The sequence below is a fragment of the Corvus kubaryi genome, unplaced genomic scaffold (assembly GCF_017639235.1).
Source record: "Corvus kubaryi isolate FWS band 111438036 unplaced genomic scaffold, C.kubaryi_AGA036_p1.0 66, whole genome shotgun sequence".
Lineage (NCBI taxonomy): Eukaryota > Metazoa > Chordata > Aves > Passeriformes > Corvidae > Corvus > Corvus kubaryi.
In genome coordinates, this window is record NW_024582054.1 from 1,094,212 (window position 1) to 1,118,963 (window position 24,752).

The window sequence follows — 24,752 nt, forward strand, 5'->3', positions numbered from 1 at the left end:
ACATTAAATACACATTCTCCAACACAATATAGCTGGATTATTCTTAATTGGGGTGGGGGTGGTATGTCCGTTTATTCAATTTGAGGTTTTGAATGCAGAATTTAACCAATTCTTTATTTACCGCTACTTTCACAAACTAAAAGAGGGGAAATTTAGGTCAAAAACTAGGAAGGAAATTCTTTCTTTTGAGGATGGTAAGATACTGGAACAGGCTGCCCAGAGAAGGTGTGGATGCCCCAACCATGGCAGTGTTCAAGGCCAGGTTGAATAAGGCTTGGAGCAACCTGGTTTAGTAGAAGGTGTCCCTGCTCATGGCAGTGGGGTTGGAACCAGATGATCTTTAAGGTCCCTCCCAACCCTCTAACATTTTATGATTTCATGACTGCAGATGGTAATGCTCAAACTGTACCTTTTAAACATTAAGCCACTTTACACATCCAGCAGTCTATTTTCCAAATGCTGAGAAGAAATAATACAAAGCCTCACCCTGTCAGCTACGGGATTTTCTACAATCTCATTTTATAGCTCATGTAATCAGCATTTTTTCTGTAGACAGATTAAAAATAGGCAAATGAACATTAAGTGGCATATCAAGCAAGCAAAGGTTTAAAATAACTTCTGCCTGTATGGTTTCATATAGGTCTGCAAGCACTAGTCCCATAAACTATAATTACTTAATATTGGAATTACCATAAAATAGAGAATGCTTTATGTTTTTGAAGTGCTTTAAGAGATTCATTGTACCTGTGCAAAATGTTTAGAACTTCAGTATGAATTTGAGCTCAATCATTTATTACCAAACTTGATCTAGAATTCCCACAGGGCCACCACAACAGAAAAACATGGCCTGTCCAGTCCCAGTTAGTACCTTTGAAGCAGTGGATTTACTGTGTCCCAATATTCATGAAAGAGCAGGAACAAATTTGTAGGTAGAGAGAGGTAACTACAAAGTGCCTTGAATTGCCCTTCTTCAGAAACTGCAAAAGAAAACAAGAACAACTGCTTAATCGTTTCACCACTGCTGAATAATTCACTCAAAACTAGAAATCTCCTGATCCCTTTTCCATTGAACAGTCTGTATCCTACATCTTCAGCATAGCTCCTACATAGTACAATTGGATATTATTCCACCAACTTAATCAGAGCTATAGTAACTTGGATTAGCTGAGGATCTGTTTAAACAAATTTGATTAATTACTATTAAGTATTTTTTAATGTGTAAGTTACTGCAATAACAGAATTCCTTGCTTAAATTACTGCATAATATGTAACACAGTGCAGTAGGTTTCTGTACTCGCATTTTTGTTTTTCACTATCCTTATGACAGTCCTCAATATTAAATTTTGCTGTAATAAAGTCAGTGCTAACAGATTACATAAAGTTGGGCTAATTTAATATAATAAATAATTTAATAGTTTGCTGGGTGGTCATTTATTGTCTCTGCTACAGAAAATGACATTTTTGGTTCACCAGTAAGACTCTTCCCTACAGCATCAAAGATCCAGACTCCTGGTAAGGATAAGCATATCCTGAAGTGCAGAGATTTTGACTTGTATATTCTAATAAAAACTCAAACTTAGTTCACAGTTTATATAAATCAATTTTATATTTTTGTTGTTATATGTTACACATGTTATATTTTGTTTCAGTTATTCATAGAAATTATGGTCCTTCTTTCCAAATAGTTGATGATTCTGTGTTTCACTGCATTTTGACAGATGTCAAACTTTGTTTTTGGGGTTAGTATCTGCAATGCATTAGGTTTCTTCAAGGAAGAGGCTTAATTTTTATAATGTGCTTTATATCTATTTGACTTTGTTTTGCTCAATCCCTGTACCTTTAGCATTTACCAACATTAGCACTACACAAAAAGATTGTTTTTTTAAAATATACTCCAGGCAATTTCTCAGGTGTTGTAATCTAAATTCCTGAAATTATGCTTAAACCACTGAATCTTTATCAACAACTACTTACTATCAATAAATCATTGATAATTCACATATTTGCATATACTCAGAACCTCAAAAGTAATGCTCTTCTATGCAAAGAAACCCAAGACAATGCAGCTTCTCATGCCTGTCCCTTCCTTTACAAATTAGTAAGTCCTTTACTTCCCAAGTCTTACTTTAATGTATTGAGTATTGTTAAGTTATTGGGAACATTTAAAAATTCTTTCAAGATGAAAAAGGTCATACATTTGTTTTCTCACAATTACCTTGTAGTAGTTCCTCAGGTGGAGAAACTCCCAGCAAATAATGAAAAAATAAAGCAGCACAACGAAGGTAAGGCATGATGCCTGTTTTAACACAATCCCACACAAGCCAGCCTGGAATATCCTGACTAAAGCAACTGTAAAACACAAATGAGAAATAGCTGCAGTAGTTCACAGTGCAAATCCTTCTAGCACTTTCACATTTTGGCTAGCCTTGGTAGAATGGTAGCTGTGTAGAAGCAACACTCACGTACCCCAAAATCTGTGAAACACAGCCACCAACACTTAACTTCCAGCTTCCCTTCTTCCTAAGGAATGAGTACTGAATTTATGCTCCATACCTGTACTAAATCTTCAAATTAGGTCAACTTCTATTTTTCTCAGAATTACAAAAAATAAACAGCCAATACACAGCTCTAGGTTATTCAAAATAATCTGATATAAATAGTGCAACACATCACACAGAGCAATTGATTCTTACACTGGTTGTATTTTATTACTAAAAGCCAGTCAATTTTTGAAATGGTGAAAATTTTTGATTCAGTTGGTGTTTTGAATGTAGTTTATGAAAGAGAAAAATCCACTTAGACCAGCGTAAGTACTCTTCAGAAACAATAAAATGAATAGAATAAAAAAATTACTAATTCATACTTCATTATGGAAGCCACAACACTAACACTCATCATTTACACTTTATCCCACTTTTGTAGTAGGGCCATTTCCTTCTTTCTGGATTCCATTCATAACACAAGAGATCTAAACCAAAATAATCAAAGCAAACAAAAAATAAATACTGTAAATGGATGTATTTCTCTCCAGAATGGATACAGGTATTTTTTTATTCTCAGACAAATGATTTACTCTGCTGTCCACAAAATGCAGCACTTTAACTAAAAGCATTCCTTTCACCAGTTTCAGTGTTCAGGAGCATGGGAAGAAAGCACAAGGCACTTTGCTAACTCCCCATACAAAATGGGTAATTTTTTTCCTGTTTTCTGTGTTGTGCTGGTCAATCCTGTGGAATGCTATCTTTCCAGGAAAATGTAATGCTGCATCTGAATTGCACTTACCCACTGGTGTACTGGCAAACCTCTCTACAGAAGGACTGTGCAGACTGTGCCTCCTCACTGTTGTCAGATGAGTGAGCAGTGGGGGATTCTGCACACAAAAAGATGAATCCACTGTAAATGCACTCCATCCTGACATACTTCTCTTTTACAAATACTAAAACCTTTTTTTTTTTATTATTTAATTGCAGTACAGAATTATTTCCACTTTACTTTGCTTAATTCTTTTCTATTTGCTATTTTCTGCCTTAAAAATGTTCTCCTAAGACTGAATGCTGTAAGGAACAATCAGCATTACTCCCTCATTGCTTATCCTCATGTAAAGAACTGCTTCCTTCCCTTGAACTTTTGAAGTTGTCCTACATAGCTTAAGCTACAGAAATTTTTAAAAATGTTTAGGTTTTTTTTAATTCCTATCATACTGAAGAAAAAGAAAACTAGTAGCTAGTAAGCCTATAGGCTACTGGTAATTTTTAACAATGTTATGAAATAGAGAGGAAAGTGAAAGTCTCTTCTATCAGTTTACAGGATTCTGTATTTCGGATCTGGGTATTTCCTAAGTTGAAGGGTGCAGAAAATTTTATTTCTCAAATCCATAATGATTGTCACTGTACAGCTCAGTGACACTGCTTGGCAGAACTTTGATTCTCCTACAAGGAGTGAAAAAGGGAAAGTTACCCCTCTGAAATGACTGACTGGAGCAAGTACTGGTATATCAATAACTACTTTGTTTTCTTAAAGCTTAAGTACACAGAAGTGATATAATAAAATGCTCTGAACTTGATGTAGCGCTATTTCATTTTTACCAGAAAACAGTTATTACTACCTAGCCCTAAGTGTCACTTTATTATGAGAAAGTTTATACCTGGAAGACACTAATGGTGTCAATACATTATTTTTAAGAAATTGTGCAAAAATGTCCAAAAATTGCGACATAAATACACATCTACCTGTTGCTGAAGAGATGACAATTTGCACTATGTGTGCCAGTGTTGTCAGATGGAAGAGGTAGAGGTGGTTATAGGCTGAACTAACTGAGGAAGGTTGCAAGTCTACAGCATCTTCCCAGTATAAAGATGGAAAGGATAACACAGCTCCCACCTACAGTGAAAAGGAATAGGCAAATATTAAAGTGACAAAAATTTGGTAATAGATACAAGGGTAACAATTATATTCTCACCATACATTTGTATTTTATTTCTGCAGTCTGTTAATCTATCTTGCTGGTTTTAATTCAAAGTGTAGGAAAAACCCACTGGAAAATATTAACCATTTGTGCAGCATGGTACATAGGAAACTCTGAGTTGCGTGGTAATTGCCAGTTTAGAGATACACCAGGACAGGTTGTCCAGTTCTAAAAAGCTTAATTTCTGTTCTTTGACATAAGACAAAACACACTGCAATAAGTGAGAAGTGAGACCGAGCATTAGATAGAAAAGCAGCCACGGTAAAACAGATTTTATTTGGTGAGTTTGGTTTTGTTGGCTGTTTTATACTTGCTTGGGGTTTTTTTAACAGCAGAAAAACCAATAATACAGATTTGTATTAAGAACAGAAAGAAGAGGCTAAGAAAAATACCAGAAGGTAATGAGAGTGAATGTCAAGGAATCAGAACGTATGAGATACTGACTGAGACAAAGGGAAAGTGAGGGAAAGAAACTGAGTATATTTCTTAAGTTTATTTTTTTATGCTTAATAACAATGGAAGTGTTAAAAAGAAGATTGAGATTGCAAGCATGAAATTTAATAAGAACAGGACAGCAAAGACTTGAAAGTTAGCAGAACTAAAAGTAAACATACATAGCAGTCATATGTAATCATTTGATTGTTGTTCTTGTATAATCATTTGACTGATGCAAGTGAACAGATAGTGCAGGACTATTTACAGAGTACAGAACACAAAAATTGATGCTCAAAAAAAAGTATTAAAATGAAGAATAAAATGAACCTGCTTACCAAAATGTGGAACATATCTACTTCTAAGAGTGATGGAGTGTCCTCCCCTTTAAAGTTTGGCAGGAGAACTACAAAATAAAGTATCAGTTATACATTTAACACATATTTTCTTCTTTTGGATTGAATTGTAGTACTGTAGTATCAGAATCTGAGTTTAGAGCCTCTATCATTTCAGTGTTTTCATCAAAGGTCTCTAAACTGAGGATCTATTTAATTAACTGTTTACGCCTGATTTAATTGATTGTGCATGTTTAGCTATTTCCACATGCCCAAACAGCTGACAATTTTAATTAATATATCTTCAAAATTCTGGTCTTTATTTCTCTGGCTCTAATAAATCCCACACACTGTTAAGGGTGTTGAGGTCCTTAGGCACCTCAACACTAGATGCCTCACAACCTCACCAATCCAAAAGCCTAAGAACTACACCTAAGAGTCTTATCAAGTAGAAAGCAAATGAGAGTGTGGGATTCACAAAGGCCACCATACTAACCTAATCAATAAGAAACATGAGGGAAGTTACATGCCCCAAACTAGCTCTCCCTGAGACCGAAATATCTTAAGCTAGGCTTCAAGCAGCCTTTTGAAAGTACTGCAAATCACAGAATCATAGAATGGTTTGCATCAGAAGGGAGCTTAAAGATCACCCAGTTTCAATCCCCCTGCCATGGGCAGGGATGACACTCACTTCATCAGGTTGCTCAGAGCTCCATCCAGTCGGGCCTTTAACACTTCCAGGGATGGATCATCCACAGCTTCTCTGAGCAGCCTGTTTCAGTGCCTCATCACTCTCACAATAAAGAATTTCTGTCTAATAATTAATCTAAACCTTGTCTTTTTCAGTTTAAAACCATTCCCCTTTGTCCTGTCCCTATCTACCTCGATAAAAAGTCCCTCTCCTTCCTTTTTATAAGCCCTCTTAACATACTGGAAGGCTGCAATGAAGCCTCCCCAGAGCCTTCTCTTCTCCATGCTGAGAAGATGAGGTCTCACAATTAAGACAGAAATACCTATTTTGTGGCTTTATTCACCTGTTTAGAAGAGAATTTGAGCAATTTCGAACACTGCCAGAAATATGTGGTACCCATCTGTTCCAGACTTGAGTACCTGTAAGTCTGGGTAATCTGGGGTGAGTTCAATCCACACCCCGTAATTTCAGGCAACTGAAGTGAGCACTGTTGACAAGTACTCCGACCCTTGTTTCCATGCTGTATTAACCTGTGAGCCATTTTGGAACAGAAACTTCTGTGACACAAAAGGTAGCACAGAAAAGAAATACAGTACCTCCTAGAAGACGAATCAGGTGTTTCTGAATCAGGACCTGGGGGGATGTTGTTCTCTGAGCAGCTGCAAACTGCACTAATGCTTTAAGGCCACTGTGCTAGAGCGCAAGAGAAAATGGTTGAACAGGAAAAAAGGCTAAATATAATAGTGATACAGAATTGTAAAAACATATTTACGTCTACAAACATAAACCACATTTATTAATTAATTTAATATGAACATCCATATATAAGCAGACATATTATTCTTTCAAAGTGCTCTTTATACTATGGATCCACACATTGAGAGATATCCCTTGACAGAGAATGATCTTGATGTTAGCAGTTTCAACAGGTTTATAGATGCATGTATATCATAAATAAATTTTTTTGTTTAAAATATATTGCATATCTTACTCATCCATACCTGTCTATTTTGTAGAGATCCAAATAAAGGCTTGCCCTCTGTTTCCAAGAGGTTTTCTTAAAATTAAACAGAGAAAAAATTAAGTTGCTTTGTTCTACACAACCTAATACAAATTTATTCTTAGTATAGACACTCATTTTTAAAGCTCAACTTCATTCTTATAAAGAGAATTCTCTTGGAAAAAAAAAAATTGGTCTTAAATAGCACTGAACATTTCCCAGATAAATTATTTTAGTAAGCTTCATAAAAATTTTCAGCTTTCAGACCTTGCTAACTAAGGATTTAAAGGAACATTGTTTCATATGAATGATGATAACACATTCATTCTATGGATTCAGATTTATTTTCAGGTACCCTTATGCAATGCTCCAGACCACCAAGTTTCATTTACAGAGATGCTATACAGCCATCTTACCCTCATGTTTATCATAGAATCACAGAATGTTAAGGGGTTGAAACGGACCCTAAAGATCATCTAATTCCCACCCCCCAGCCATGGGCAGGGACACCCCTCACTAGACCTGGTTGCTCAAGGCCTCATCCAACCTGGCCTTGAACACTGTCAGGGTTCGGGCAACCACAACTTCTCTGGGCAACCTGGCAAAATTTGCACTACTGCATTTGACTGCAGTTTAACAGAAATATTTTGAAAACAAAATTCCCAAGCTGGAATACAATTTAGCTTTCCTCCCTGAGTGCACTGGTTCTGAAGGAATAATAAAAAACAAGCCAATAAAAATAAGAAACCAAATTCACTCAGTTGAGTAAAAAGGTATGGTGAGAATATAATTTTTTTGCACTTTAGTCGCTTTTTGGATATGAAACAGTACACTTGGAATTTTTAAAATTTGATCTAATTGGGAGATTTTGGTTTGGAGGTTTTTTGTTTTAATTTTTTTTTTTTTTTTTTTTTTTTTTTTTTTTTGATTTTGTTTTTTTTTTCAAGGATCTGGCTTTTGGCAATAATACTAATTCAGATCCCTTGGGTCAACGATGCTTTGAACCTCCTCTAGGTTTCTCTAAAGTTCCTTGTCTAGGCAGCTTGGCTACATGCCCACTGAATGGTTTTAATAACGCACTATGAGTAGACTCCAGACCAGCATACTGAAGCTATGCAAGCCGTTTTGCTTTACAGTTTCACAAAAGTCTGCTCTATTTGCAAACAAAAATGAATCCAAGGAAGTGGTGAATGAATCCAATCAAACTGTCACAGTAGTCCCTCTGGCTTTATACTCTTGTCCTCCAGAGTACTTGGATTTTCTATGACTAACACAGGCCTTCAATATCACACCTGTGGTAACACTTGCATTTATATACTTGCTGGCAAGCTCCTCCCTGACAGCCACCAGTATCTTTTTTCATATACCAAACAAAACCAACCTGCACATCATTAAGTATAGTAATGTTAATAAGGTGGGTGGTTTCCAGTCTTTTCTCAACCCTTTTGAAAACTCTTAATAGAATCCATCGAAAGATGCAATCAGTTTTGTGACTATTTCTGCCTTATCAGAATATTCCCAATCCGCCTAAAAACCTTCTAAACTCGTGATACTTCAGTTCAGTCTTGTCCATTAGAGATTTAAGGTAGACTAAACTTGTACTTCAACAGTTTCATCAAGAAACAGTTGGTATAACTGGCAAATCACATTTATGGACATACACAATTACATTCTCAATTCCTTCATCTTGCATGTCAGACTTAGCTCTTGCCTTTCTCCCTGCCTGGAAGCCTCTACAGATTTATCTACAGCTTCATGTTTATTACACAAACTTATTTGTGTATGTAATCCAGAAATGAAATTGGATAAACAGGTACATTATCCTAAAAAATGAGATCACTTTTCTGGTAATTTTTTTGCCTTCAGAGATTCACGGTAGAGAATGTTTGGGTTAGGTTTTTTGGCGGGTTTTTGGTTTGTTTCTTTTTCTATCAGGTACCTACTTAGCAATCTCAGAGTACAAGAGACTTTCCTCTACAAATTCCACAAAGATTCTTTAAGGATACAGACAAAAACAAATAATGAGACAGGGAGTACTATCTCACAGCTATTAGATATTTAGCATAGGAGATCCCTGCAGGTCAGTGATCTTTGGCAGCCTGAAGATATTAATTGAACACGCTTGAGGTTACAATCAATAACGTGGAACATGATCACTAACTGCTGTCTCAAATTAAACTCAATGTTGGCATTCCATATCTCATTTCATGATCTAAGAAAAACATCCTACTATTTATATTGGTTTATAGATAATAATTCTATTCTTATATATGCAATTACATATAATTTACTTTGCTATACTATTACATATGGCTTGTACTTATGTAAAAGTATTATTTACACAATCATATTGTATGAAATTATACAATCAAGCAACTGTAACATTTTCAATTACGAGACAGACTAAACTGAAATTATGCTTTACCTATACACTGGATGGTAAAAGCACATGTGCTCCAGGTCATCATAGGAATCCGGGAATCAGCTTCATTTGGAGCCACTTTTAGCCCAACTCTGTAAATGGTGGTGGCAAAGAGAATAAGCATCTCCTTGATACTGCTTGAGTACTTGGCTCTGCAAAACCAAGACAAGATAATTTCAGTCTCAATTATTAATAGTATTTATTACTTACTGGTTAATCAATCACTAACAAAGTAAGTTCAATCCAGGACAGTTATTTATGAAAGAAATACTGAATACTGAATACAAAAAACTTTTTGTCTGGACAGAGGTGAAAAAAATCCCTAGCTTTCAGTAGTAAACAAATACCTTGACATAAAAGGACTCTACAAATTGAGAGATTAAGAGCTGCCAGGATGGAAAATATTATTCCTGTGTACTACACTATAATTCAGACTAGAAAAATGCAAATATTTTGAAGTAAAATACAATGAAAGTAACATTGTAAGAAATTGTAATTATAAATCCTAAAGTGAAAACAATAAGATGCTAAAAATGGAAGACATTTCAAGTGTGTTTTTAAACATATGTTTTAGCATTTAAGCTCTTTTCAAATGACACTAGGCTGGTTTATGTAAATGTAGTTATATGTAAAAAAGCATTTAGCAGTTTTAATGGCTTGTGGGTTTTTTTCTAAGTCACACACAGAACTTTCTAACAGAAATACATGACATTTGTATTAAATCTCCATATCTCTATGGACAAAACAATTGTACCACAAAGTCTGGGGTTAGCCAGGCTCACACTTAAACACCACTTTAACTATAGAATTTTTCCTATGAAGATCAGTTATCAAGAAAAATTTTGATTCAGCTGACAACAGAACATTTTTTATTATTTTACAAATAAAACATACATGTGGGTATTTTGCATAACTATGATGTCAGTCTGAAGTAGCAGAAGTAGAGTACTTACAGCATGATCTAAAAAGAAAGAAAAGTATTTACCCATTCATTGTGTTTTAGTGGGCAAGGGCTTTTGGCCACTGGAATTAACACGCTTAATGTTACAACTGGCAATGTGGAACATGACCACTAACTTCTGTCTCAAATTAAGCTCAGTGTTGTTATTGAGTTTAATTCAGAATAGAACAGAAATAGAAACAGACAACACAGCCCTATTCCCCTAAGTGATCCACATTCCACCCTCGTGTCCAAACCCACCTGAAATCTATGCCTGAAACAGATGTGTGGCAGGAAAATTAAGGCAGACAGACAATAAATAACTTGCCTAGAGGCACAGCAAGTAACCCAAATCACGGGAATTGTGGATTGGAAGATTCCAGACTTCTAGCTTTGTACAAAGAACATAAAAAGTACCAGACTGGATTTGACCAAAAGGTCTACCTAACTCCTCACAGATCCAATATTCAGTGAATGCTCATGGAAAACAATAAGTAAGCCCCCAGTCAGATCAAACAAATCATATGTCTTTCCTTCAATACAAATTCTGAAGTATACCTAGGATACTGAATGGAAAATTAATATAATGGAGGGAAAACAGGCAGTAACACTTACGAGGACTGAACTCCGAAACTAAGGATGGAATGGAATTCCAAAGCTGAGTTCCCTGTTCCCTTGTTGCTGAAAGCTGGAAGATTTTGTTTCTCTCCTTCCAGGAAAAAAAAAAATATATCCACATTAAAAACCAAAGAAGCTGTTACAGTTTTTACAGCAGTTTAACAAGAGGGAGTCTTCTTTTTATTTGAAACTGATTTGAAAATAATTGCTAACACACCTCACCAGCCAGACTATATTCCATGATTCCTCTTTTAAGTAACATTTGCCTCTATTCCCCAAAATAGTAGATTCTCTGTGTCTTCCATTTTCTAAACACTCATGCCTGTTTTCATTTTGTCCTCTTTAATTTAGTTTTTCCTCTTTTTTACTACCTCTCAGTCAATACAGAAGTTTAATTGACCATGAGAATTAGTCTGTTGACATCCTCTCCAAGTGCACATAATTTTTTTTCTACAAGAAAGATGGAAATAATTTAACAGAAGCCAGAAATTTGGTGAGGACACTGAAATCAAGATATCAGCTCAGAAAGAGCAATGCCTTTATCCCCAGCTTTATTTGCTACTGTCTTGATTGACAGCAAAATGTATTCTTTATTTGAAGCTTTCTGCTGGTACTAGTTAAAACATGTACTGACATATATCCCACAGAATAGCTTAAAAATTAAGATAACAAACCTTTAGCATTTTTCACACTGTAGCCTGATATCCTGACTGTGACAATCTCCAGCCACCTAGCTAGGGACAGAATTTGAGCTACTGCCTCTGCATCCTCGCTGAAAACAAAAATAGAAAGCAGGTTTTACTCAAAGAACCACCTTAACTTAAAACAGCAGACACAGCTAGATCCAAACACATTAACTCAGTATTTGCTCAGTTTTACCGGCTTCAGAAAATTTGAGCGAACAGTACAAAATGAAGTGTAAGGCTAAATACTAGTTCTAGGTACTTTCTCATTTGATTTCAGCTCTAAAGAACAGACAATCCAAAAATGTTTTATAAAAAGTAAAAAATTTACTGCTACAAGACGTATATTTGGTTAAATAATGAGATATGCAGTATTTTAGACAGATGAGGAAGCTCAAACCCAAGTTCTCCTTCCAAAAATTTGAAAAGCTGACCAGCCTCAAAGTAATTTTTCCTTTTTATTTTTAATTAGAAGTTATGCAATCTGATATTTCACCTGTTTATTTTTTGAGCCTGCAATGGGATGATAGGAATCACAGTATTGCACAGAGATTTGCAAAGTGGACAAAGATACTCTCCATTCTCCAAGTCAAATATCTGTTCAACATGCAGACGTTGTCGGAAGTTCAGCTGCATTGCTTCGAAGTATCTACAACATTAAAAAGGAAATTACTGGAAAGTGGAACGGCTCAAATGCAACATGAGCACAAAGGTTCAAAGCATAATTATACAGCAAACACTTATCCAAGACAACAAGTATTTTCCTTTGACTTATAACTCTTTTACATGCTTGGATGTGAAAATACAAAACCTTTGAGCACACAGATGAAGTCATGCAAAAATGCATGGTATATCACTTACGGGAAAATGATGGCAAGTTTTCCTTGCTGATAATATCCTTATAAATTTCACTAAGATTTTGCAGACAAGCAGTCCTTATATTTTCTACTTTTCCATCTTCAACATAATGAAACACTGTATCTAATAACTCTCCTACGCAACTCACTATAGTGAATTTGAAACAGGTATTGAACATATTGTTATTTAATTTTAGGAAACACTACTGGTAACATTTCACAAATGGTTAATCACCTATTGATTGCAATTACTGAGCCTCATGACTAGACAGTGGAACTGTAGCCTTCTTTTAACAGGAAGCGAGAATAATATATATTAGAATATCACACTTCAACTACTTAACTGGAAAGGAAATAAGAAACAATTATGATCTTTTTACATGTTTCATTATAATTTTTGCCCCCTTCTTAGTGGATGCAGTAAGCCTTCAAATTTCATTAATGTCTCATTGGTATTTATAGGAATTAAAAAGATCAAACATTTAAATCCTCTTCTCTGGATACAAATTCAGTCCTAATGTTCAGACCGAGTATGTAGAATCTTAGAGAGAGAGATGAAATTAATCTAACTTCCACACCAAGGTTAATAACTAGATTTTTTTTTTTTTTGCTTTAAATCATACATCTTAAAAAAATAAAATAAAATCCCATTTCTGTAAGAAGAGAAAGTGGATGTGCAGAGGCAAGTGCAGAAGTTCTAATGAATACAGAATATTGAGGAAAGTATTTTGTTATGAACTAAAACCCATACATTTATTTTCCCCACATTCACACAACTGTGTTTTTGCAAGCAACTCCTCTTCCTTATACATGGCAACTACAAGGATACTCCACTCATTTCAACTTGCTCTGTTTTAGAGGATTTGAAGTACTTTGAGGCTGTACATAGAAAGGTATGGCAGGCATCGTTTGGAGGAATATTAGTAAGTTAGAATGTCTGTTATGTAATAAATAAAAGACTATACTCAAACCTTCTGTGCCATCCCGTATGAGAAGAGCCTGTTGTCCACTTTAATCCCATTAACCCATACAGCAAGTCATCTTTTCTTAAAAAGAGCAAGGGAACTGAGCTCCAATGTTGCACTACTTAGATCTACGCAGATGTAGAGGGATCTGCCAAGAGCAGATGTATTATACTCAAGGAACAGACTTCTGTATCATTTTAAGTGTGTGCACCTATTTATTTTGTACTGACGTTTTATTGTAAAAAACAACGTATATATACACATGTAGAAAAGTGAAAGATAAGCACTAGAAGTTTAGTAAGACTCTTTAAAGTAAAATGGCACAAGTACAAACAACAAACCTCAAGAGATTTTTTATAACATATGTCATATAAATAGTCGCTTGTAATTGCATGACCAAACTCTATCCAGTGGTGGAATTATTTCTTTATTATTTCACACTGTTCATATAGTTTAGACTTGCCAGACCTACATGGAGTGAAATGTAGGACGATTCTATTCTGCAAGCTAGAAAACTTGGGCCTTTTAATGTTCAGGTTGCATTCAAATCCAGAACACTTGGTCTCAGTTGTGGGTCCCCCAAACAATAGAAATCCAGTAAAATTTATAGCAACTGCATCAATTCTTCACCCTTAATTTTCATTAAGGGTACCTTCAATGATATGGGAGGGGTCACAAATAAATATTCGTTGATTTAACCACTTCTATTCTAAATGCAAGAATCTCTTCTAAAGACTCACTGGAATAAACCAGTTTCACCCTTTAAGTACTGACCTGGTGACAGACTTTCAGAGTATTGTTGCTACTGAATGCTCACTACTGGTTCTCACTGGACTGCTAAAAGTAAACCTACTCAATACAGTTTCTTATTCTTGACCAGTTTTACTCCATTGTTTATATTTGCATAAATTAGTAACTCCTTAGAGATTCTTATCTGGGTCATAGAAGGCCCTAGAAACTTTTGATCATCATCATCAAGTCAAAACATCTTTTGGGCCATTTCTAGATAAGTAGAAATAGTTTTCATCCCTTAATTAAATATCCACTTACTGTACTGTGTTTTCAGCGTACTCTTAGATGATTTAGAAAATAGATTAATTAAAAATCATTAAAAGGCAGCAAAGACACATCCTTACTTCTGCCAGCAGGCTGCATGCATCACATGACCACAGCTCCCTGTGTGGGTCCCACAAGGTAAGTCAGGGTGCATGAAGAGAGGATCTAGTGTATCTAGAAACACACAGAAAAATTATTGAATGAACAGTAACGGAACTTCCCATCAGTATGAACAGAAATGAGCAGCAATATAAGCAGAACATGAGCCTTCAGACCTTATTTTCCTACAGTTTGCACAATCACATTACAACTTCATTTGGCTAATTTTTCCAGACCAATCATCCAGCAGAGTAATGACAAGCAGAACCCATTTAAACTACTGAAGGTTTTCCACTAATTATAAAGAAAAAGATGCCAAAATTCAAAAGCAAATTGGTTAAAAAGAGAAAAACGTGCTTCTGTACTGGAACAGATCTGTTGTTGGATTCATTATCACTGAAGCTTTTAATGTCTTTCTTACTTTATTTTTACATGAAAATGAAACTACTAAGGACAAGTAGGATGAATAATTTCTCCAACTAATCCCATATAATTTTCAAACCACTGACACCAAAAGCACTGCTGAATAACAAAAATCAAGTCTGTCTTTTACTAATCTTGCACAATTCTAAACAACAGAAACATTATGAGAATGTACTCATGTCTTTGTGTTGTACATGCAGCCAAAGTGAGATCCCACTTTCACTTTAAAGATATCTAAATAATACTGAACAGCAGCAGTCCTCCATGCCTCATCTGGGGGACTGTTCGTGATTTTGAACAAATACACTTGAATCTGACAAAATGAAAGAAAAAAATAGAACCTAAATTGCACTGAAAATAATTCTGTTTGACTGCAGCTGAAGCTGCCTAAAGTCAAATGGAGAATGAAATAGAAAGTAAACTTGGTACAACACTGAATTGCTACTATCTGCACTTCTGCTGGGGGAACAAGCATTTTTCCATTTTTTTAGATTTTGAAAGAAAAAAGTTCTTACAGGCCTCCTGTAAGAGCAGCAGGGGACCATGCAGCAGGATATAAGTACTATAAATAATGCCCAGAAATAGCTTTAGAGAAAGAAACTCCATTCTCTTCTCTTTAAAATTATTTCAACAGCCCAGCATCTCACTGCAGAAAATTTACAGGTGTATCTGACTACAAGAGCACAGGACTTGATCTGTACTTCAGGGTACCACAGAAAAAAGGGAAAAAAAATGCTATTAGTATATGACCTAGACAAAAATTCTATAAAACTGGCTTTAAAATGCCATTACCAGTAGTTTGCTGATAAAAAGAAAAATGGATCAAGCAGGATTCTGTAGGAGTTTGTCCTAGCCCTAGGACTATTCAGTACTTAAAATTATTCAGAAGAGAAAACATGCAATATCTTATTAGTGAAACAACCTGGTAAAGGTTTGTAAGCATGATAAAAAGTAGTGTAATACCATGGGGAAATATGAAAAAACTATGAACTTTCCTCTGATAACAATCAAGAGTTTACTTCTAAACTAAAGCAGGAATAATGAACCACACAAACAGAATTTAAAGCTATTTTCTACATAGTACTGTTAATAAAAAAATAGGACATAGCATCCATTTTGCTCTATGAGCTGACCACAAACCACAAAAGAACACCCCCACATCTGAAAATAAGAAGGAATTTAAACTACAAGTTGTAACAGCATCTATCTTGAAACATTACTAACTTCCTTTTTCAAAAAGGAGAAAAATGTAAGTACTTAAGTCCTCCCTTACGATTGTATTCATTTTCTTCTTTCCCTTAAGTAACAGACCAAAATTTCCATCATGTTTAGTCAACTGCTACTTACAAAAGAACTTCTGCTGGGTTTTGTGTTCCCTGCTACCAACATGCAATTACACAAATGTAACTATTGTGACCATGTAACTTTCTTGTATTCAATGTTTTGTTCACTCATCAGATGCTACCATACGATCCTCGCTTAGAATTTTTAATTTTTTATATTGTTGTTTTTATTACTTCCTGGACATGTAAGGGGGAAAAAAAACCCAAACCAAAATGAACACCCTAACCATTTTCAGGTTGCCATATTGGTCTCTGATAATGTTCATTTATTTCCTCCATATTGGGAAAATTTGCAGCTGTACCTGAATAAACAGGAACTGTGAACAGTCTTGTTTTTATCCAAAGCAACTACTGCCACCAAATCTACGTATTTTATTAAGTCTTGTGAGATTAAACCATTTTCTAATTTCCCCCAGCAACAAATCTAAATCTTCATATACTTCTCCTTTAAGTTTTAAAGCATGGATTTTAAAACAGTTTAAAAGTTTTCACCGTTTTTTTCTTAAGTAAAGTAAGCCATTTAGCAACCGGACCAAACAAAAGAGTTTAGTTGGTTCAAAGAGTTTCATCTCCAGGTACAGAACTGCTTGTAGTCTTAGAGAAGAAAAATCACGTACCTCCTGAGAGTTCAAGAATTCTGCTCCTATCCTGAGTTAAGGCAGTCGACTTCTGCACACAGGCAGATAATACCATGGCAGCACTTTCCAACTTTACTTCCTGCTCCTCCTGACAAAGAATACAGGTCAAAACTTCTTTCTCAATGACAGATGGACCTCGTTTGGGACCCAAAACAATTCTGGAGTAATCAACTGCTGAAGAGATGCTGTAAGACCAGAAGTGACACAGATATAAAATAACCATCTGGATTCTTCCAGACATCTAACAAGGTCATACACTGCTAGTATTTCTGGATTTATACCAAATTACTTTACAAAACCAAATAATAAAGAAATTGCTCAATCCTCACTAAAATGCAGCATTCTTTAAAAATAGAAAGAGGAAGCGAGCTAGCATAGAATAACAGTAAAGTAGATTCAGACAGCAAGAAATTCAAGAAACTGTATTCAATGTAGATTAAACATATTTTAAACATTAAAAATGTTTCCCATTCTTGAAGCAAACAAATGAATGCCACTACCAAAAATAAATGCCACTACCTTAATCCAATGCTTCATGATACAACAAGCTTCCGCATATTTTTTAAATATTCACTATTTCAGAGTTCAACAATGATTTACAGAACATGCTTTATTAAAGACCAAAGCATAAGGAAGTGATCTGTACTTTTCTTCCAGCAGGTAGCTCTGTTTTCCAGATTAGTTTTGTACAGTCCCAATTAAACAGAAATTGTGAGCTGTATTAGGTGTACTATACTGCTGAAGTATCTCTAGACCAGGAGCAATGCATACCAACAAAATTATAACCAATATAAATCAAACACCTTCAGTATGAACTAAGATGCTAAAAACCTAACAAAAAATCTCAAGTGATTTGAGCTACAAGAAGCATACTTTCTTCATTGCAACCTAAACTTAAGGCACATTGGCTTTCAGATTCTTTCCAAATAAAACACTTAAATTTTCATACAAGATAGACAGTCACCTCCAAAATTACAGTGTGGTCAACTCGACAGCTTTCTAATGACATTTTCTCAAACATTAAACAATATAAGTATTCACCATCTGAAGAAATTTTCTTTTTATAGTTTATTTTATGCTGCTCTACAAAGTGATCCACTGTTTTTACATCAGCACACACATGCTATTTTACATATAATTCTATAACAGAAGATGACTTAAAAGGAAATAGAGATACAAGTTTGTTGACTGGAATGACACAATCTATCCCTTGAACCTACTTATGTACTTTAGGTTGCATAATGAACTCACATAGCAGGTAACGAACTCTTCCCACCAGAACTCTGAATGTCTGTTTTTTCTTACCTTTCTTCTTCCATAATAGCATCTTCTTTCCCCTGGGCCTCCAGTGTGTTTTCATACAGAAGCTTGTGGGTTTCAATGAAATTCCTCTGCAGGGCAGACATCTGGGCCATTATCTTCTGACGGTGCAACCTTGCTGCTTCCGCCTTTCTCTTCCGCTCAGCTTTCTCTTTATCCTGAGTGCTCTGTGTCTTACAGTAAGAGAATAAAGAAATCTCAGGCAGCTGAGAACATCAAGAAATGAGGAGACTCTCTCCTCATTATAGGCATTCTAAGCACTGACATAAAATTCCTTAACTGACGACACCTTAATGAGGAAAAAAGCTAACTGCTATCTAAAATAAAAATAAATAAAACTCAAATCTTTACATGTTGACTAGGTTCATTAACTAACACTGGACTTTTGTGGTCTACAAAAGGTGCCTAGTACAATTCCTAGCCCAAAGACATGATCAATAATACTTGAGTCATTTTAATTAGGTACTTGTCTGTTCTTAAGAAATTTTAGCGAGGTGAACGTCAAAGCTTTCTCCAGTGTTCTGTTATTCTCCCCATAAGCAAAACCCTACTGAGTATTCAGTATCTCCCTTACGGAAATTGAAGAAAATTTTATCTTGAAGTGCCTATCCATGACACAACAAATGTGTCAGCATTTTATGCATCTGTGTATTGTATTTTCATTATGGTACACTGGAAAACCATTATTCCTCCAACATTTACTCTTGTATCATGTTTTCAAAAACCATAAACGAAGTATTTCTATGCTTTAGAAACACAGAATTCAAAAAACACAGATAGACTTTATTAAAATATATAGACCCTAACTCTTCCCACTCAATTATTTAAGGGACAAATACAACATTATACACAAGGTTTCCATTCACAGTACCATCACTTTTCCAGGAAATCAAACAACAAATTGCTCCACAAGTAGAACTGTAAGAGACTAATTTCTTACTGACTTCTGTATTTTGTTTGATCCCTTAGCAGATCTCATACGACATCTACCTCAAAAAAGAAACATGGCATATGCTGTGTGGTAAGTTTAGAACTAGGCATGCAATGACCAGCCAAGAGATTGCTCAGCAGCAAGCAGTTGCCAAACCAAACGTGTAAGAGCAAACTGGTCTGCCTTTGCTTACTGGATAAGGGTAATTAGATTCTTCTTTTCTGTTCAAATGCCAATTGAAAACACAACCACTCCACAGGACTGAAGTCACCTTTGAAATCTCCATTTCACTGTGTCATTTGACCACAGATTTAGAAGTTATTTTAAGGGAAGGGCAAAGAGACTGACAATAAGAAAAATTACTTAAGGCTCATGTCTTTATACAACCAGGGCAAAGCAGATTAATCTCTTGATAGATATCGTAAATTATAAGACGTGATTTAAAGTGGACTTGTATTTCTAATTACTGTACAATGACAGTATAATAGAAAAGGTGGTCAAATCACAAAGACAAGAAATGGAAAGATGAGCACAAATTACTTCCTTCAGCCCCCTCAGTTGCTTCACTTGAGAGTATGACCAAAGCTCACATTAGCTGCTGATAATTCCATGAAACATGTTTAGCACAAATTTCACTTACTAAAAATATTATTCTTGGAACCTAAATCCTAGTTGTAGACAAGATACCAGAAATTAGTTTTGAAAAATCATCGTTTTAGGCAACAATAAATTTCGGCAAATTATTGAAAATAGCCACTCAAAACATTAAATACAGAGCTTCCCTGGACTTTTATTTTATCATTACCTCATCACCTCTTACAGCTTCTGAGCCTGACGTAGCTCCTACTGTTGGCAAACTAGATTTTTCTCTCAATCTCTTCACCGTGTCAAACATCTGAAAATAGAGACTTAGATGTTAAAAAGAAAATGCAACTTGGAACAATATAGATTAATACATTTCCAATACTACAATATATAAGCATTGAACAGGCTGCCCAGAGAATTTGTGAACGCTGTAAGTGTTCAAGTCCAGGCTGGATGAGGCTGTAGGCAATCTGGTCTATTGGAAGGTGTCCCTACCCATGGCAGGGGCTTGGAGCTAGATAATTTTTAAGGTCCCTTCCAACCCAATCTGTTCTATGATAGACAGGATTAAAACTCTTGGTATTTCATTTCATGTTATTTTCAGATTTTCAAATGGATTAAACCACTCAATACTCCTAAATAACAGAAACACCCAAGACTGTATGTGCACTCCCAGAACACTACTTTACTCATTATTTGCTGTTCTTTTGGAACAGATATGAGGATATGCATACAAATGTCATTACTGGAATGAGTTACCCAAGCAAAAATTGACCCAATACTTGAAAGTACAAGTAGCAAGTACAGTGCTGCAACAGATTAAACTTCTGAAGCAATCACTGCAGATGTAAACACTGGACTATATGTAGGAATCATAACATCTTCCAGAAAAGGTTTCTACATTACTGAAATCAGATCATACTTATCTCTCCTTTGTGTACCTGCAGTATCCAATTGACTGTGTCCTTTTGCGCCTCTAACTGGGGAACTCTCTTCAATTTCTCCAGAAGCATTAACACATTCACAGCATTCAAGGCTGAGCTTCCCATTCCTTTACAAAGTGAAAAATAGAAAAGGGCCTTCAGGGAAAAAAAAACCCTAACATTTTAATGTATTTACAACCATGGAGAAGCCTTAAAATATTGCTGATTATGTAACACACATGCATGAACACAAACTGTGTAGTTACATTTCTGGTATCATTTCATCTGCTTATTCCAGTTCTATAGAGTATAACTTACCCTTTGTAGATCAACTATTTCTTAATTTTTGCTTAATAATGTCTGCTTAGAAAACAATGGCCTTTCCTTTCGGGGGAAGCAGTAAAGCTCTTTAGAGCTTTACCTATGTTTGCTAACAGCTTATTGTGTACTTGTTTATTTCTAATCACAAAAGCTACTGTAATTACAATAATTATTTCCTTCCTCACAACTTGGTGAGAGTTCATAGCATTCTAGGCCCTTCTCTAACACAAAAATGCTTTAAAATGGAGACCATTCTCTTCAATTATATTTGTTTTGCAGCACTTTCCACACAGAATTCATTTTACTTTTTTAGTAGGAAGACAAATACATTGCAAAAAGAACTTTCTTTTAATAAATTGCTTCTCAATAAGAGCTTTCTTACAAAAATACTGATTATTTTTGCATCCCTTACATGTAAGCGGGGCTTTGGTTTTTCTGGTTATGCAAAACTAAAGCTAGCAAGGCATTCTCTAGCATCTCAGTTATAATTGCTACTTTTATTGTATTCCTATAGTTGACAAGAAACTTCTTAAATGGAACTACTTTCAGTGTGATGATGATGCTTCTTCCTCAACAATAAGAAAAAATTTTAAAATAAAGTGCATTTGGAAGTGCTTTTCAAACACAGCATTTTTTAAAAACTGAATAAAGGGACTTCAGTAGTTTTATATATTTATTCTTGTAGAAGGTATTTGAAAGACACATAGATATGATGTTTAGGAACACGATTTAGTCGTGCGCTTGGCAGTGCTGAGTTAAAATTCGGACTTAATGATCTCAGAGGTCTTTTCTAATACGAACAATTCTATGATTCTATGATTTTACTTCACAATTCTTATCTCTGTTGCATCTCACAAGTGACAGTGATGTTTAGCTTGATAATAGAATTTTTTGTTTACTCTTACACAGTGAAGCAGAAACTCTAGATAAGACAGAAGATTATTTAGAAAACGCAGATTCCAACTCCCACACAATAGTCCTGAATGTAATATTAGGAAATGCTCAATAAAGATTTGAAAAAGAAAAAAGTACAAGCCACAGCCATTAAGTTCTCTTTCGGTTTTCACTACCATAGTGAAAGACTAACTTGCAGGTAAATCAATAATTGTACAGCTCAAGAGAACCAAAGATGGACACAGTTCACTTAAATCCACTGACATTTTTCAAAGAGTTCTTAGTTCCCATTTCAATGCTGTTCTTGTGAAGGAAAAACCATTTTCAGTTATGTAACACTAGTACTACTTTTCATTTCTGTCCCAGGAAGAGAAGCACATATCCTCTTCAACCTACCTGGAAACTGGGAACAAAGGAAGCTAGTCCAAAACTGATTTCTTAATTATTTTTAAAAATTTTAAATTATCAGGTTTTAATTATATAGCATAAAGTAAAGCCTTTCTGACTAAAACCACTGAATAATTTCTTCTAGCTTATTTTAGTCCTTACAAAATCAAGTTAGCCTAGTTTATTCTGTGCTTTTAAGGAAAATGAAACATACGTGTTGCTTTGTGATAAAAATCAAAGACCACTTCTTCCTCAGGAGACTTCTGTAACTGCTGCTTCTCTTCTAGTAACCCTAAAGAAAGAAGATGAAGCACCTGAAAAAAAAGAGAAAAATAATAAGTCTCATTCAGTGTTTAAGATATGGAAAACTGGCACATAAAATAAGGATTTTTAATACAGTTCTGTATTATGTTGATTATATGAATGATAAAACACATGATAGTGCAGAGATCATACATGGAAGGTGAAATAAAAAAAGCACAATATAAATTTTTTGCATATTAATTGCACTAAAATTCATCAACTTGCACATGCTTTATATTACTAATATATGAAATCTTGTCATTTTGCTGATATAAAATCTGTATTTGGCAATTCCATAATCCAAAGATTAGCAGGATTGGCAAGGCAATCTATACCCTCTAACAAAACTGATTAATTCAAGTAGTCTTTAATTTCAGGTTCTAATTCTGTAAGTATTAAAATAACAACCCTGCAAAAACAAACAAACAAAAAAACACATCCTAAAAACATTTCAACAATGTTTTAAAAGACTAAAGTCACTGCAGTAAAATTAAATGTTTAAATACTTACAAAAATTATATTATTTCAGGACTGAGGCCCCAAAGACATTATGTATTTGGAGACTGTGCAGCTCAAAAAATTCCAATTATCAAAGGGTTACTTATTTGTGAAGTTTCAAGAAAAAGATGAGGTAAGGAGAATTACATATTGAAACAACTTGAATGATGAGTCAACACAGGGAGGAAAGCAAAATAGAGAACTTCAGTACTATTGTGTATCATGTTTCTATTTTACAACAGAGATAGATAATTAGATGATTAAAAATACTTTTTGTCAGTAAGATTCATAAAAATAGGTTTGGGGACAAAAGCATTCCAAGTTAAAGTTTATCATTACATATTTTGACCTTATACTATGCAGTCAACACCATGTATCATAAGATCAAAATATGATCTCATTCCATTCTGATGGAATGGCCATCAGAAGATGACCAAGGCTAACCATACCATTTGGATCATAGCCTCAGTCCACAAGTGGGTTTCCAGCTCCACTGCCCTCTGCAGAAGGGTCCGCAGGATGTGCATCATAACATCACAGTTCAGAATCCTCACCACGTTGCTGAATGCAGGACTGAAGTCTGGAGGAGGAGGTGGTGGCAATGCTAGAAAACAGATGTGCAAAGATATCAATGAACTGACATCCCACCCAAGATTACAGGCAAAAGTAGAGAGCACAAACATACTAATTTCAGTGAAAGAAAAACTGGACATATAAATAAATAAAACCATGTTCAAACACAATTGTTTGCCTAAGTCAACTTTCATCTTTGGCAAACCTAAGTACTTTTAGTAAGTTCTTATATAAAACACATGCAAGCTAAGTTAAACAATCAATCACAAGTATTAGTTGTATCTGTAAATGCAAATTTTTAACACTTCATACTGCCTTATCATTTATGTATCACTACAAAACACACAGTTTGTGCTTTGCAGCAAATACAAAGTTTTCAAGTAGTTAAACAAAAATGAGGAGTGGAGCTTCCAGACTGTAGTGTCCTACACTACAGTGTCACATGTCTGGATAGACACATCACACGTCTAAATTTTTTTTGCTACTGGCATTCCAGTAATTTCTAGTTATGTACATTTTCTGAGTTAATACTGGAACTCTGATGTGGAATCTTGGAATCAACTAACAGCACCTCATTTAACACCACAGCTTCCAGCTTCTCCCTACCAGGAACCACTGACTTCAGTCCTCTTTTGGTACCTGGATGCCTATTTTCAGATTGCCTCTTTTCAGAGGACCTCTATGAATGAAGCGTTTCTGAAACCATCATTCCTTGGACAATTTAGGCTGAATGAAGTTACTGACAAAGACAATACAGCCACATAAAAGAATATGCAGGAAGTACCTGCAACAAAACATATAGTTTCAGGGGAACACACATCAGTGTCAACATACCTTCATATTTTGGAACCCTATTTTGGTCCAATTATATGAATGGGAGTCTTTGAAAATTACATCTAAATAAGCGCATTTTTAAAAATTTCTACAAAATTAATTCCTCTGACATCATTTTAAATTGCCAGAGTGAAAGGGGAAGGGGCAAAGTTGAGTTTACTAAATTGTTCATTTTACTTATTTGTTCAGCTTACCAAGTTACCTCAAATCAACTCG

General features: G+C 35.1%; 1 protein-coding gene across 2 annotated transcripts in view; it reads right to left on the bottom strand.

The window, feature by feature from the left end:
* UBR1 (ubiquitin protein ligase E3 component n-recognin 1) overlaps nt 1-24,752 on the bottom strand; it is a 54,932-nt gene that overhangs the window by 5,842 nt on the left and 24,338 nt on the right. For both annotated transcript variants that reach the window (XM_042048113.1, XM_042048112.1), the window contains exons 24-41: nt 23,579-23,733; nt 22,543-22,642; nt 20,745-20,854; nt 20,024-20,113; nt 18,273-18,460; nt 16,947-17,152; nt 14,545-14,638; nt 12,083-12,235; nt 11,578-11,675; nt 10,901-10,994; nt 9,349-9,497; nt 6,925-6,980; nt 6,520-6,616; nt 5,236-5,303; nt 4,230-4,380; nt 3,283-3,370; nt 2,216-2,349; nt 869-977 (exon numbers count right to left, since the gene is read on the bottom strand). In XM_042048113.1, the coding sequence (XP_041904047.1) occupies nt 869-977; nt 2,216-2,349; nt 3,283-3,370; nt 4,230-4,380; nt 5,236-5,303; nt 6,520-6,616; nt 6,925-6,980; nt 9,349-9,497; nt 10,901-10,994; nt 11,578-11,675; nt 12,083-12,235; nt 14,545-14,638; nt 16,947-17,152; nt 18,273-18,460; nt 20,024-20,113; nt 20,745-20,854; nt 22,543-22,642; nt 23,579-23,733 (2,140 nt within the window). The remainder of the gene's footprint in view (nt 1-868; nt 978-2,215; nt 2,350-3,282; nt 3,371-4,229; nt 4,381-5,235; nt 5,304-6,519; nt 6,617-6,924; nt 6,981-9,348; nt 9,498-10,900; nt 10,995-11,577; nt 11,676-12,082; nt 12,236-14,544; nt 14,639-16,946; nt 17,153-18,272; nt 18,461-20,023; nt 20,114-20,744; nt 20,855-22,542; nt 22,643-23,578; nt 23,734-24,752) is intronic.